Source organism: Schistocerca piceifrons, chromosome 1 (genome assembly GCF_021461385.2).
Source record: "Schistocerca piceifrons isolate TAMUIC-IGC-003096 chromosome 1, iqSchPice1.1, whole genome shotgun sequence".
NCBI lineage: Eukaryota > Metazoa > Arthropoda > Insecta > Orthoptera > Acrididae > Schistocerca > Schistocerca piceifrons.
Genome location: NC_060138.1, coordinates 978,422,715 through 978,436,603, shown reverse-complemented (window position 1 = coordinate 978,436,603; position 13,889 = coordinate 978,422,715). Strand labels below are relative to the sequence as shown.

Below are 13,889 nucleotides of genomic sequence, written 5' to 3'. Positions count from 1 at the left end.
TAGAGCCTGATTTTCAATGTCTGTACTCCCCTTAACAATCGGATTCTTTTAGAGAAAGTTTCTTCCTCAGAATTCAGAGCGTTTACCATTGAACTCGAGAATTACTGCTGTTTCACCATCTATTTTGTTTCACAAAAAAGATCACCATCTATGTAAACTTCTTGAGTTGACATACAGATCTGTTTACTCATGCTATTGCATTTTTCTGCTAGTGGTGAAATATCTGATTTCAAAGCCATTGTGCTAAGAGCAAACAAGTGTGTATATGATCAATTTGTGATGGATTTCATTTGGATTGCTGTCGAAGGAGAACTTCCATTTCGTTAACATTTTTTGTTTGTCTCTATCATCAAATTATAAACGAAGCTGGTACCCGTTTCCTGGACATGGGTGCTCAAACCAAATTGCACACATCAAAAAAAGTTTTGCATTACCCTTTGGTTTTAGGCGCTACAGTCTGGAACCGCGCGACCGCTACGGTCGCAGGTTCGAATCCTGCCTCGGGCATGGATGTGTGTGATGTCCTTAGGTTAGTTAGGTTTAAGTAGTTCTAAGTTCTATGGGACTGATGAACTCAGAAGTTAAGTCCCATAGTGCTCAGAGCCATTTGAACAATTTTTTTTTTGCATCACCCTTTTCCCAGAACTTCTGAAGATAGACGTTGACTCTAGATATTTTGTCACAGACACATTCCCTTTGTCTGTTCAGAGATGTCACTAAACCCGCCCAAAGATGTCAACAACCATGCATGAGCAGCGCATATTAGACAGAGGGGGTCCGACAGCCGATCAGTTCCAGTCATTCCAGCAGGAAGGAGGTACACGGCTCGTGTTGCCTGCAGTTCAACCATGCCTAGACGGTCAATACCGCGGGTCGATGGCGTCCGCATTCTTACTTTGCGCCAGGACGGGCTCTTAACAAGGGAAGTGTCCAGGCGTCTCGGAGTGAGCCAAAGCGATGTTGTTCGGACGTGGAGGAGATACACAGACACAGGAACTGTCGATGACATGCCTCGCTCGGGCTGCCCAAAGGCTACTACTGCAGTGGATAACTGCTACCTACGGATTATGGCTCAGAGGAACTCTGACAGAAACGCCACCATATTGAATAACGCTTTCGTGCAGCCACAGGTCGTCGTGTTACGACTCAAACTGTGCGCAGTAGGCTGCAAGATTCACAACTGGCGAGGTCCAGCTTTGCAACCGCGACACCATGCAGCGCGGTACAGATGAGCCCAAAAACATACTAAATGGTCCCCTCAGAATACACATCACGTTCTCTTCACCGATGAGTGTCGCATATGCCTTCAACCAGACAGTCGTTGGAGACGAGTTTGGTGGCAACCCGGTCAGGCTGAATGCCTTAGACGCACTGTCCAGCGAGTGCAGTAGGGTGGAAGTTCCCCGCTGTTTTGGGGTGGCATTATGTGAGGCCGACGTACGACGCTGGTGGTAATGGAAGGGGCCGTAATGGCTGTACGATATGTGAATGCCATCCTCCGACCTATAATGCAACCATATCGGCAGCATAACGGCGAGGCATTCGTCTTCATGGACGACAATTGGCACCCCCATTGTGCACATCTTGTGAATGACTTCCTTCAGGATAAAGACATCGCTTGACTAGAGTGGTCAGCATGTTCTCCACACATGAACCCCACCGGACATGCCTGGGATTGATTTAAAAGGGATTTTTACGGACGACGCGACCCACCAACCATGCTGAGGGATCTACGCCGAATCTCCACTGAGGAGTGGAATAATCTGGACCAAGAGTACCTTGATGAACTAGTGGATATTGTGCCACGACGAATACAAGCATGCATCAATGCAAGAGGACGTGCTACTAGGTATTAGAGGTACTGGCATGTACAGAAATCTGTACCACCACCTCTGAAGGTCTCCCTGAATGGTGGTACAACATGCAATGTGTGGTTTTCAGCCGGCCGTTGTGGCCGAGCGGTTCTAGGCGCTTCATTCTGGAACCGCGCGGCCGCTGTGGTCGCAGATTCGAATCCTGCCTCAGGCATAGATGTGTGTGATGTCCCTAGGTTAGTTAGGTTTGAGTAGTTCTAAGTTCTAGGGGACTGATAACCTCAGATGTTAAGTCCCATAGTGCTCAGATCCTTGTGAACCATTTTGTGGCTTTCATGAGCAATAAAAACGGCGGAAATGATGTTTTATGTTGATCTCTGTTCCAATTTTCTGTACAGGTTCCGGAACTCTCAGAATCGAGGTGATGCATATCTTTTTCTGATGTGTGTAAAATTGGTGCTCGAAGATGTTTCTCCGAGACTGTGAAAAACTCTGATATATTCCAACACTTTCGGGAAATTATCGTACTACATCGGATGACTAGTTTTTCTGTTTCTAGTTAGTATCTGTTGTACTGTATATAGTGACATTTATTTAAGTGCTTTATTTAAGTTTTTTTTATACAGATGTCACCTCTTTACCTAATCTCAAAAAATGGTTCAAATGGCTCTGAGCACTATGCGACTTAACTTCTGAGGTCATCAGTCGCCTAGAACTTAGAACTAATTAAACCTAACTAACCTAAGGACATCACACACATCCATGCCCGAGGCAGGATTCGAACCTGCGACCGTAGCGGTCACGCGGTTCCAGACTGAAGCGCCTTTAACCGCACGGCCACACCGGCCGGCTACCTAATCTCAATTGTACTATTGTCGACCTCGTAATCATTATGAAGATGCACGCTTCATCGTAGTTTCAGTTCTTATTAAGTTCACTTGCATTTAAGAATGCGTTTCTCCATTATTGTTGCATAATTTCTTCTCAACGTACTGATATAATCGCTCCTGACATAAGTGTCATAGATGTGACAGTTTTCAGTTGTGGTATGGGTCATCTGTTTCTTCATATAACGCCATTAAGAAACTTCGAAGAGTCATTTAAAATGACCCCTCTCATCCTTTATTTGTTGCATTCTAGCTAGTTAGATGTTAATTACCTACTTAAATCGATAACTGACGTGACGATGAGAATTCGACAAATATTTTATTTGTTGCGGAACTTTTAACTTGTTGGCTATCTGTTCAGGTTTACCGTCAATCAGTCAGAAGCCCTCTTATCGTTTTCGGGCATTTACCGGTGTTTAATCTGTTGACAACCGTTGATATTATATGTTTGCACAAAGATTACGGCTGACACGCTTTTGGCGACGCTGAGCAATCAGACTGGAAAACGTGGCACTGATTGAAATGTCTCTAGATAGCTGCCACAGAAGTGTCCATAACATGAAATGGCACCGTGTACTTATAAGAAAAAAGATACGGTGACATTGGAGTAACATTTAACTTCGAGCCCAACTTCACTGGATAAACGTTCTGTGATCATGTCTTCGCTCTGAAACGATTCATACTACAAAAAGGATAATACTTATTTTATACGTAACGTACTGATATTACAACGTTAGCATCATAGAAGATACGGAAACTATATGTTTCTTTCCACGATCATGTCCCATACTCGAAAAACACAACGAAAAGCAGGCAAGACAAATGTTTCGTAATACTTTTGCTAACCCAGTTTGTATGGTATTGTACAGGTAGAACTCGCGTTGATGTGAGTAAATGTATTACGTAGAGGATGTAACAAAAGTCCATTGCAGAGGAAACTTTCCTCTCGTATCATCCAGGGCACAACAGCGATGTGTGTATGTATGTGAGGCTAAGCTGTTTGTTTGCGGAAGATAAGAGCTGATTTTGCTCCTTCTGCGTCCCGAGACAGCCAGAGGTCAGTGCTTGCCACGACGACAGCTGCTCACTTGTTTTATTCCAGAAGATCATATCTGCCTCCTGCAGTTTAAAAGCCGCTGAGAACACTGACCTTGTTGGCAGAGACTAATGAAGAAACTGAAGTTGCCAATCGAAAAAACGCTGTTTAGCCGAAGGAAATGAAGAAGAAAAACTGTCAGTATGTTAACTAGATGTCGGAACGATACAAGTATTCCCAGTTTAAAAGAAAAATCCTAAGCGATTACATCAACTGAGATTCGATGCATTTAACGTCCTAATACCTAACAGAAATGTCAATAATGAGTGCTTTACAATACCGGGCTGCATTAAAAACAGGAACTGCTGTCATCATAAATATCGGTTGTGCGTAGCTGAAATGTGGTACGCCTTTACATACATTAATTTCAAAATTCGTTTAAGAGTTTAAGTACATACTGGTGTTTTTTTTATCAGTCTTGTAGCATGGGCAAAAGGTACGTATACTGCTAACACCGTGCCTAGTTCTCGGGTATGGCGATACATTCACTGTGTGGGTGTGGGTAATGTATCACCGTGAAGCCTTGTAGCTGGGGAGATTCTGTATACTCACGTGGCTGCTTTCCTCCTCCCTCCATCTTCCCTCGTCCTCCTCCTCAAATCTTCCCAGCCCTCCCCTCCCATAGCTTCCCATGATTCAGCAAAGGGTACAGTGACATACACAAACATAAACATTAAATTTCCACCACATGACGGCTAAGCATTGACGCATGCGTTTCCACGTAAATTTTATTGCCTCTAGTCGTAAGATACTTGGAAATAAATTGTTTTGTGTGTAATGAACAATAACTTGCATACGGTTTAAATAACACAGCCTTCTATGAAATACCAAATGTTTTTAATCCCTTTTTCATACAGCGGGTTTCGGTTTATTTCTTCGTGTATAAATTAAAAAGACGGCATACGGACGTACATTTCATAGTTGGAGAGTACGTCGTTTATGCCGTGATGTATTTGCTTTATTCGTGTTGTGTGATACAGTCTTAGACAATGTTATCATCGCACCTTTAACCTCTTTAGCAACAAGAAAAGGAATGTAGAAGAAGAGTAGCTCCACGAACAAAAAGAAATTATCAACGTGAGGTGTTCCGTTCAAGATGAGAGCTTGAGGCCTGAAATCCGCGAAAGAAAATCGAAATAACACCAGGAAGAAGAACTGTTGCGTAACCGATTTTGGACTCGTATTCTGCACCTGGTGCCTTCAAGGTTCCGGGTACATCGTCGCTAATTGTCACTGGACTCAGTGACAAACGGACCACATATAATTTCTTCTGGAGTAATTTAAGGTTTTGTTTTATTGATTTATTTTTTAAGCCTGTCATTCGTGTGACTGGTTTGTTGCCACCCGCCACGAATTCCTCTCTTGTGTCAATCTCTTCATCTCACAGTAGCTCTTTTACCCCACGTTCTCAGTTATTTGCTGGATGTATTACAATCTTTGCCTTCCCTTTTATTTTTTACTCTCTATCCCATGGAAGTTATTCCTTGATGTCTCAGTGCATTTCCTACTTCATTTTATCTCATCTTCTCGTTATTGTTTTCCATATGTTCCTTTCTTTGCCGACCCTGCCGAGGACCTCTGATGAGTACAACTAATTTTCAGCATCGTTCTACAGTACCATATCTCAAATTCTTTGATTCTACTTATACGGTTTTCCCGTAGTTCATAATTCTCGACCATGTAATGCTTGCTCCAAATCTAGATTCTCACAGATTCGTTGCTCAAATTTATAACTATTTTTGATAATTGTAGATTCCTTTGGCTATGAATGCCCTCTTTGCCTGTTGTTGTCTTATTTTTATATCCTCCTTGCTTCGTCCGTCATATGTTATTTGGTTTCCAAGGCAAGAGAATTTCTTATTTTCGTCTACTTAAGATGGTAGAACTACACAAAACAATTTTCTGAAAGGACAGATACGTTCGAACAGGTAACAATATTTGTTTTTCAATCTGGGACCAGTTGGGATTAACGGAGGACACAGAGGAGGTTCAGAGTCCGGGCCATAGCGTCGTAGAAAAGAGCAACAAACTGTATATGGAGATGCTATAGGATTGTCCTGCGTATTAAGGAGACACTTACTCTTAAAATTTTGATATAGTACGTTTCAAGACAAGAGATCAATTCTTTTCGCTCACTTATATTATGAGTACAGATCGAGATAGCAACATTAGAGACTTTATCACTTGCACCATGACGTATGTATAATGATTCTTTTAGTGCATCATTTTGTAAAGTATAAGGGGGAAGAAAACCATATGGATACACTACATAACGTCCACACCAAACTATGGCCTTATATGTACAAGCGTAAGAGTGGATGTAGACTATTATGTAAACATCAAGGTTTGCACTCCGTTTCAAGTAGCCTAGAGCTATGGCAATGCTACACGTATTTAGAAAATGGCAAGCCATCAGTGGATCCGATACCGTTGTACGACTCTAGATGAGCCGGTAAGAAGACGACTAGGCTACATAGCTTCCAATGCCATCCGGCTTCGGTGTACCACTGTGGTGTTCATTCGAGCACGCTATTTGACGACTTATTTACTTGAAGTGTAATCTCTAGCACTATTTGACGACTTGTTTACTTGAAGTGTGATCATGGCAGTGCGCGTTCGTACCTGCGGCAGGATGAGGCGGGGGGCGACAGTGCGGTGGCCCCTGCGCGCCATGGCGTGGGTGGCTGCGGGGGCGGGGGTGGAGGCGTGGGTGGGGGCGGAGGCCCGCAGGCCGCCGGTGGCCGTGACTGCTCGCGCCGCTCTCCACATGGTGTCGCTGCTGTCTCCGGCTGACGACTGGCCGCTGGCTGACCCACTGCTGGACTCTGCGCCCCGGCGCCGCTTTTGTAGCGCAGACCCTTGAGCCGCGCTCGCTTATCAACGGCCGCACCGAACACTCACGGACGGACTCGGCCACTCTTCCTGCTTTCGAAAGATGACACCACGATTCCCGTCCACTGCCAGATGTGTATTCTTCATCCAGTACACTCCACACCGAAGACGTGTGAATTGAGTCCATATACATCCTGGGTACGCCTTGCATTCCAATAACAGATTTCAGAATTTCTCTCTCTCTCACCAGGATGAAAATCAGCTTGTATCGTCACGTGTCTACCGGCCATTTCCGAGAGTATTCCTCTCCTTCAGATTCTTGAAACATCTGAAAATTATTATAGAAATCAATCAGTCTTTTTCCCTTATTATTTCTACCACCGAACCTAAATTCTCTAATAACTTACATTCCTTCCTCTACTACAGTGTTCCAATTCCACTCACTATTAGATTCCAGTCTCCCTTTATATGATCATTAGCCGGTTAATATCTTCATATAGCTCCTCTGTCACCTCATCTTCTCCTTGAGGCGTTGGCATGTACACATCTACGTCTACATGTAAAATCTGGAAACCACTTGAAGAGCATGGCAGACGCTACGCCTCACTGTAACAATTATTACGGTTTTCTTCTGTTCCACTCACGAAATGAGCGCGGGAAGAATGATTGTTTAAATCACTCGGTGTGTGCTGTAATTTAATCTTGTCGTCACGATACCTACCGGAGCGATACGTAGGGAGTTGTGGCATTCTCCTAGAATCATCATTTAAAACCGCTTGTTGAAACTTAGTAAGCAGGCTTTCTCGATATGGGTTACCTCTATCTTGAACAATCAGCTGGTTCAGTTTCTTCAGCATCTCTATGGCACCCTCCCATGGATAAAAAATAAGTGACCATTCGTGCTGCCCTTCTCTATATACATGCAATATCCCTTGTTAGTTGCCGGCCGGAGTGGCCGAGCGGTTCTAGGCGCTTCAGTCTGGAACCGCACGACCACTACGGTGGCAGGTTCGAAACCTGCCTCGGGCATGGATGTGTGTGATATCCTTAGGTTAGTTAGGTTTAACTAGTTCTAGCGGACCGATGGCCTCAGATGTTAAGTCCCATAGTGCTCAGAGCCATTTGAACCATCCCTTGTTAGTTCTACTTAGTAAGTGTCCCACACACTTAATAAAAATTCTAAACTGTTGTTTATAATGATTTGCTGCCACTAAATTACTCACCGTAACTAACTGTCTGCCCTACCACCCTCTTCACAACGTATGCTACAAGTTCTTTATTTTCAAGGATAGGATTCATTATGAACAGGCAGGTAGGGCAGAAAATAGTAAACAGTTCACTGATAAGATTTCTCTCATCAGAATGGACACGAAACGAAAACAATGGCTCAGATACAATACACAATTGAAGTAAAATAATCTAACAGGCGCAGAATGAGAAATAAAATTAGACCAAAGAGGCAAAAGTAATGAAAAGTAGGGGGAATGAGAATAACAATAATTCTGGACTACGAAGTATACAGATTGAACGAATTCTGCTACCTTGGAAGCAGCTCTTACCTAGACCACGAAGTATACAGACTCAACGAATTCTGCTACCTTGCAAGCAGCTCACGCAGTCCTGGACCATGAAGTATACAGACTGAACGAATTCTGCTACATTGGAAGCAGCTCACTCATTCCTGGACAACGAAGAATACAGTTTGAACGAATTCTGCTACATTGGAAGCAGATCACTCATTCATGGACAACGAAGAATACAGACTGAAAGACTGAACGAATTCTGCTACCTTGGAAGCAGCTCACGCATTCCTGGACGAAAGAAGCGTACTAGTATCAAATACCGAGCTTAATCTGAAGCAGTAATTTCTGAGACTAAGTTTGCAGCACCGCACTGTATGGAAGTGACCTGTGGACTGAGGGGTAACCGGCAAAAAAGAGAATCGATGCGTTTGAAATGTGACGCTGTTTAAGGATGCTCGAATTTGGATGGACTGACAAGAAATGATGAGGTCTCCGCAGAATCGGCGAAGATAGGTGCATGTGGAGAACGCTTCCAGGATACGAGAGGGAGCCGCAGAGGGTAAAACTGAGGGCAAGACGCAGATTATAACATATCCAACAAATAACTGAAGACGTTTGGTGCAAATGCTACTCTAAAATGAGGAGGCTGGCCACAGGAGAAGAGGTCGTGGTGGCCCACGTTGAACCAGCTAGAAATATAAGGCTTCAGCTCCAGTGTTCAAGTAAGCGTTAAGACGGTCTGTAGATAAATAACCATGCCGTCATGAACGTCGGAAGAGCTACAGTACAGCATAGCTTTTAATGAATTTGTTATATGGAGAGCAATCAGAAAGTTTCCGTTCGAAGGCTGCACAGGCAAGAATATGTTTGCCGATCAGACAATATCGCCTTGAACACTGAGGCAATCATCCCAACGACGCACCAGGTTGAAGATAGCCGTTTGGTAAAACACCGTGTTTTGTTGCGTGAAGAGGTCCATAACTGCCTGCTGCACATCCTCATCCGATAAGAAGCGTCACCCCCTTCAAGGCGTCTTTTAAGGGACCGAAGACGTGACAATCGCATCGGGAGAGATCGGGACTGTAGACAGGTGCTCGAGTGGCTCCCCTGAGTTGGTCCTTAATGGATGAGGCTGACCTCCCAGATCGACCGGCGGCTTGTGTCGAACCGCGACCACAACGGGACTTGGCGCACCATTCAACAACGGTGGCTTTCGACGGACACATCGTCAGAAACAGATTCTTCCCTTTCCAATGGATGTCTACGAGTGTTTGATCTTCGGCAACCAAGAAAAAAATAACAGCCTATTGGTCCAGTTTGTACGCATTTGGTACATGCCTACCTGTCGGTGCTTATGTACCTGCATCGGAGTCAGACTCCGTTGCATATAGACTACACCTCCAGTCAATGCTCTCTTCTGAATGTACAATTCGTCCGTATTAATTCAAGATCATTCATAACAGAAAAACCTTGGGGCCTGGTGCTGCAAGTTTGTTTCGCTTGTTCAGCGGGTTGTCCACGTACGTTTACGGTATTGCAGACTGTATCAGATGGAGTTCCAGCGTGTCCTCACATGGTTAATTGAGAACAGATCAGACTGTTGCGCCAGCTGGAGTTCTCTGGCGAGTGCGCAACACGAGAAGTGTGTGCACGGACAGTGACTCACTGCATGGGAAAACACGTCTCTCACGACGGTGGTCTTCTTAATCAATCGGCGTCATTGGTTAAAGATCATTAGTTTTAGATGATGAACCGCCTAATTCACAGATTTTTCGTCAGGTTTCAGTTATTTTCAAAGAATTCTTCTAATCTTGTTACCAAATGAACTTCTAACGAACCTCATAATTCATTTCGCAGTAAACTGCAATGCGTGAACCGCGTAAAACGATAAAGTAACATAACAGGCTCACTTAAAAGTATGGTCGACTACTCTGGCACGCATATTCCCGTAGAAGTATTTCAGTAAATATTTTTCCGGAATGGCGAAAGTATTTTAGCCTCACAACCGAAGAGCGTTACAAGTGCCTTTGACGTGATTAGAAGTGAAAATAGCTTCAAAGTGAACAATGTGAGCGGAATTAACCGGCAACTGGCATTTGAATCTCTACTACATTCCGCCGGTTTTTGGTATGCTTTTATGTGCGGAAGAGCGATACGCAATGAAATTTCGTGTGTGCTTGTCGTAGGACTCTTGTCAACCGACAAGACGGCATCTATATAATACACAATTTTTTTTGTATTTGCTCTTTTGAAACATTGTGAGTAATGAGAACGCACCACAGTCTGTTGTTTTGCGGTTATAAGCTGTTTACAACATTTTCCACTAGCAGCAATAGCATTTTCTTTACAAATCTTGTAAACAAATTCCATGTCAGCATATCTGGCAATCTTTAAATACTTCTACTGTCACAGACTGACGGGAACTGTAATCTGTTCCTAAAAAACCTCCCTCAATGAGATTAGAGTGAATAGATCTGAATACCAAGTTTATGGCACTAACGAAATCATTCAACCATTTATCGTCGGTTATATTTGTAGAGAACAGTAACTTACGTTCCTCTCTATTTCAAGTCGCTTACCTTCTTCATATACGTTGAAGATGGGTTTATCAACCACTGTCACAAATAAATCTAATCAGAATTCCTGGTTTTACGACATACGAGGAGGAAATAACATAAAGAAAAATAAGAAACGAATTACGTAGAAGTTAATTAATGGAATATAAACTCAACAGGAGATGTACAATCAAAATTGTACGACACAAATTATTAAGGTTGCAAACCTATAATTCAACCAGCTGAAGGAAAAATAACTACCTCATAATGCGAAAAAGGAGAAAATCTCTAATGCTAAAATGTTCCCAATAACTCATTCTACTAGCAGCACATTATTTATAATGTACTCATCCAACCGACTCTTGGTGTGGTTTTCTGTCATAGCCTGTTGCCAATGTGGACTATCGGTGGAGACTGAGATGATTCAGAGAAGCTTCTTTACATATCTGTTTAAGAAGACCGAAGAAAACTCCACTAAAAAGCACCACAAGAATTACATAGAGCAATCCGGAAAGACTATCAAAATACAGCGGGTGAATGTTTCAGGTCGTCAGAACACAGCTTAACGGAAGAACTTCGAGCTTATGCAGAGTGAACGTTAGTAAAACCGACAAACTGCATGGATAGATTCCTAAATGGAAATGGAGGAAAAAAAAAATTAAGAACATGTGTCCGGAAATGAACGGTGTGCGTGCCACGACATCAGATCGTCCTGGATCACAGTACAGATCTGCATCACATCTAAGTCGCTGTTCAGCGTGGCTTCCATGGATTTTCAGGTGATAGGGATAGTAGTGGTTGTCATGGAGGAACCATATAATCTTACTTTGGCTTACAACATGTTGACGGGCCACTTGCCTGGGGCTTGTATGAGGGTTGGAACTCAAATAGTGGCAACTATTTATTCACAACCGATACAAAAGAGTTACCTGTTTGCACCTCCTACTGTCCTTCAAAGTAATCACCAGCGTCGTGTAGAACCCGTTGCCAGCTATGTGGAAGGCTTAGTATACCGTTAGCAGAGCCTGTTCTGTTGATGGTGCGAATGGAGGGGGTCTACTGGCTGACGAATCTCTGGAGCAGTTCTAAAGCGAATGCCACGAAGTGGTTCCTTCATCTTCAGTATCAAATCAAAGTCACAAGGACTTAAGTCCGGCGAGTATGGTGGATGGTACAGTACCTCCCAGTCCCATCGACCGAACAGAGCAGCCACATCTTGGGCTGTACGCGCCCGCGCATTGTCGTGAAAATGATGGGTGTGTTGTGCAGAAGGTGTCGCCACTACCTTCGCAAAACTAGTCGCAGGTGATGCTCCAAAAACGAACGGTAATACTGTGCAGTGACGGTCTGCCGTGGAGGAACGTAATGCGTTAGGATAACACCATCACATATACTTACATGGATATGCTGTCTGTTCTTTCGGACATGTCCGAAAGAATAGACACCATGTCCATATAAGCATATAGTTCTGGCAATACCGGCCATGACCTTCTTTTGAGCGGATGATCACATATTCCCCGAACTCCTACGGGACTTGGTAAGAATGTCTTCCACGAGTAATGAGTGTGTTGGGGTGGGACACTACGAATGTAGTGTGTGGACCCACAAGGTGAGAATGTGAGTCTCGAGGGAGGCGTGCGCGAGATCGTCCCTGCAGTCGCAATATTCTCCGTGCCCTCCGTGGATCAGATGGGTAGAGCGTCTGCCATGTAAGCAGGAGATCCCGGGTTCGAGTCGGGGCACCTATCCCCGTCGATATATATCAACGCCCCTCAGCAGCTGGAGGTATTAATATAATTCTAACACCATCATAGTCGTACACGAGAATCACCATAACTTTAGACCGCTCCATTCGCACCATTAACTGAACAGGCTCTGCTGACGGTGTACTACGCCTTCCACGTCGCTGGCAGCGGGTTCTACGCTGTTGACTAGTTTGAAGGACAGTGGTGCAAACGTCTAACTCTTTTGTTGTTGTGAATAAATAGTTGGCGCTATTTAAGTTACAACCCTCGTATTTTGGTTTGACTCAATATCCTGTAGTACCCGGTCCTCCAAATCTGGTGTACACTCAGTCCACCGCCTCCCTAAACGTTCGTCTGTCTGTCTGGAAGTACCCCTGAACACACAAAAGCCCAAAAAAGGCTTGAAATATTGCGTGATGTGGTTTGTGTCTGTGAGGGTACTTGTTTTGATGTAGTCATACTGCCTCTCGATCGTTTCCATCTCGACTTGTTCCCGACATGAATACCGTACAATTCTGCTGCTTACAGTACGGTGCGCTAGTCACACAAACTGCAACACACAACTAACACACGGCACTTGGTCGGACGAACTTTCATTCCTCAACACCATCTATCATGTCAACGATGCTTTCCGGACACCTGTTCATAGGACCTTTTTTCCTCAATTTCCAGTTAGCAATCCGTACCTACGGTTTGTCGGTTTTATTAATGTTCACCCTGCATAGGCGCTAACAGTCATTCTTTCTTGCCACGCACCCTGTGCGAACGTAATAAGTGGTTATGGTGGGGGTGGGGGAAGTTGGAATGAGACTGTGTCTTCCTGTAAACAGCATACAATGGTCTGTGGAAGATAAATGTCAGTCGACATACCCGTTTTCACACTTACTATCGGTTTGTTCTGCAACGCGAAAGGGGAACAAAGGAGTAGTCCCATTAGCAGACGCACTTAGTTTGTGGAAAACCTGACTCTTGAAATCAGAAAATCGAATTTCCTTTGAAGAATATAATGTTACTCAATTCTTCTGTTCCGGTAAGTTTATCTGACGATATCAGACAGACTTATCTCTGAAGGACTTGATAGCTTCTGTCCTTCCAAGATTACCTATCACACACGCAATAACGTTGCTATCTTCGTATTTCCCACTCTTGGTGATATTACGTTTGCTAGAGTTATTGTACCATTCCTGCCTCAGCGGAGTAGCTCATTACGAAGTAGCCTAAGTACTTTAAATCTAGGTTTATCTCTTTCCGATTGATTTAAGTTATTTAATATTTTACATACAAAGTTCTGTTTCCCATTTATATCAAGGTCGATAGACCTACTTGTAACTAATTTGTCCCAAGAGTCTTGATGTAGCATTATTCTGCTTTTCCTTATACTCTGCTTCTTGTGTTTTCTTTTTTTATAGCAGGAGGTGATACGCCTTCTGCTTTCAC

At 43.7% G+C, this 13,889-nt stretch overlaps 1 protein-coding gene across 1 annotated transcript in view; it reads right to left on the bottom strand.

Moving 5' to 3' along the window:
* Positions 1–6,599, bottom strand: part of LOC124794936 (delta-1-pyrroline-5-carboxylate synthase) — a 205,032-nt gene extending 198,433 nt beyond the window's left edge. Inside the window, exon 1 of the mRNA XM_047258653.1 lies at positions 6,420–6,599. Coding sequence (XP_047114609.1) covers positions 6,420–6,566 — 147 coding nt within the window. The 5' untranslated portion in view covers positions 6,567–6,599. The remainder of the gene's footprint in view (positions 1–6,419) is intronic.
* Between the last annotated feature and the right edge of the window lie 7,290 nt (positions 6,600–13,889).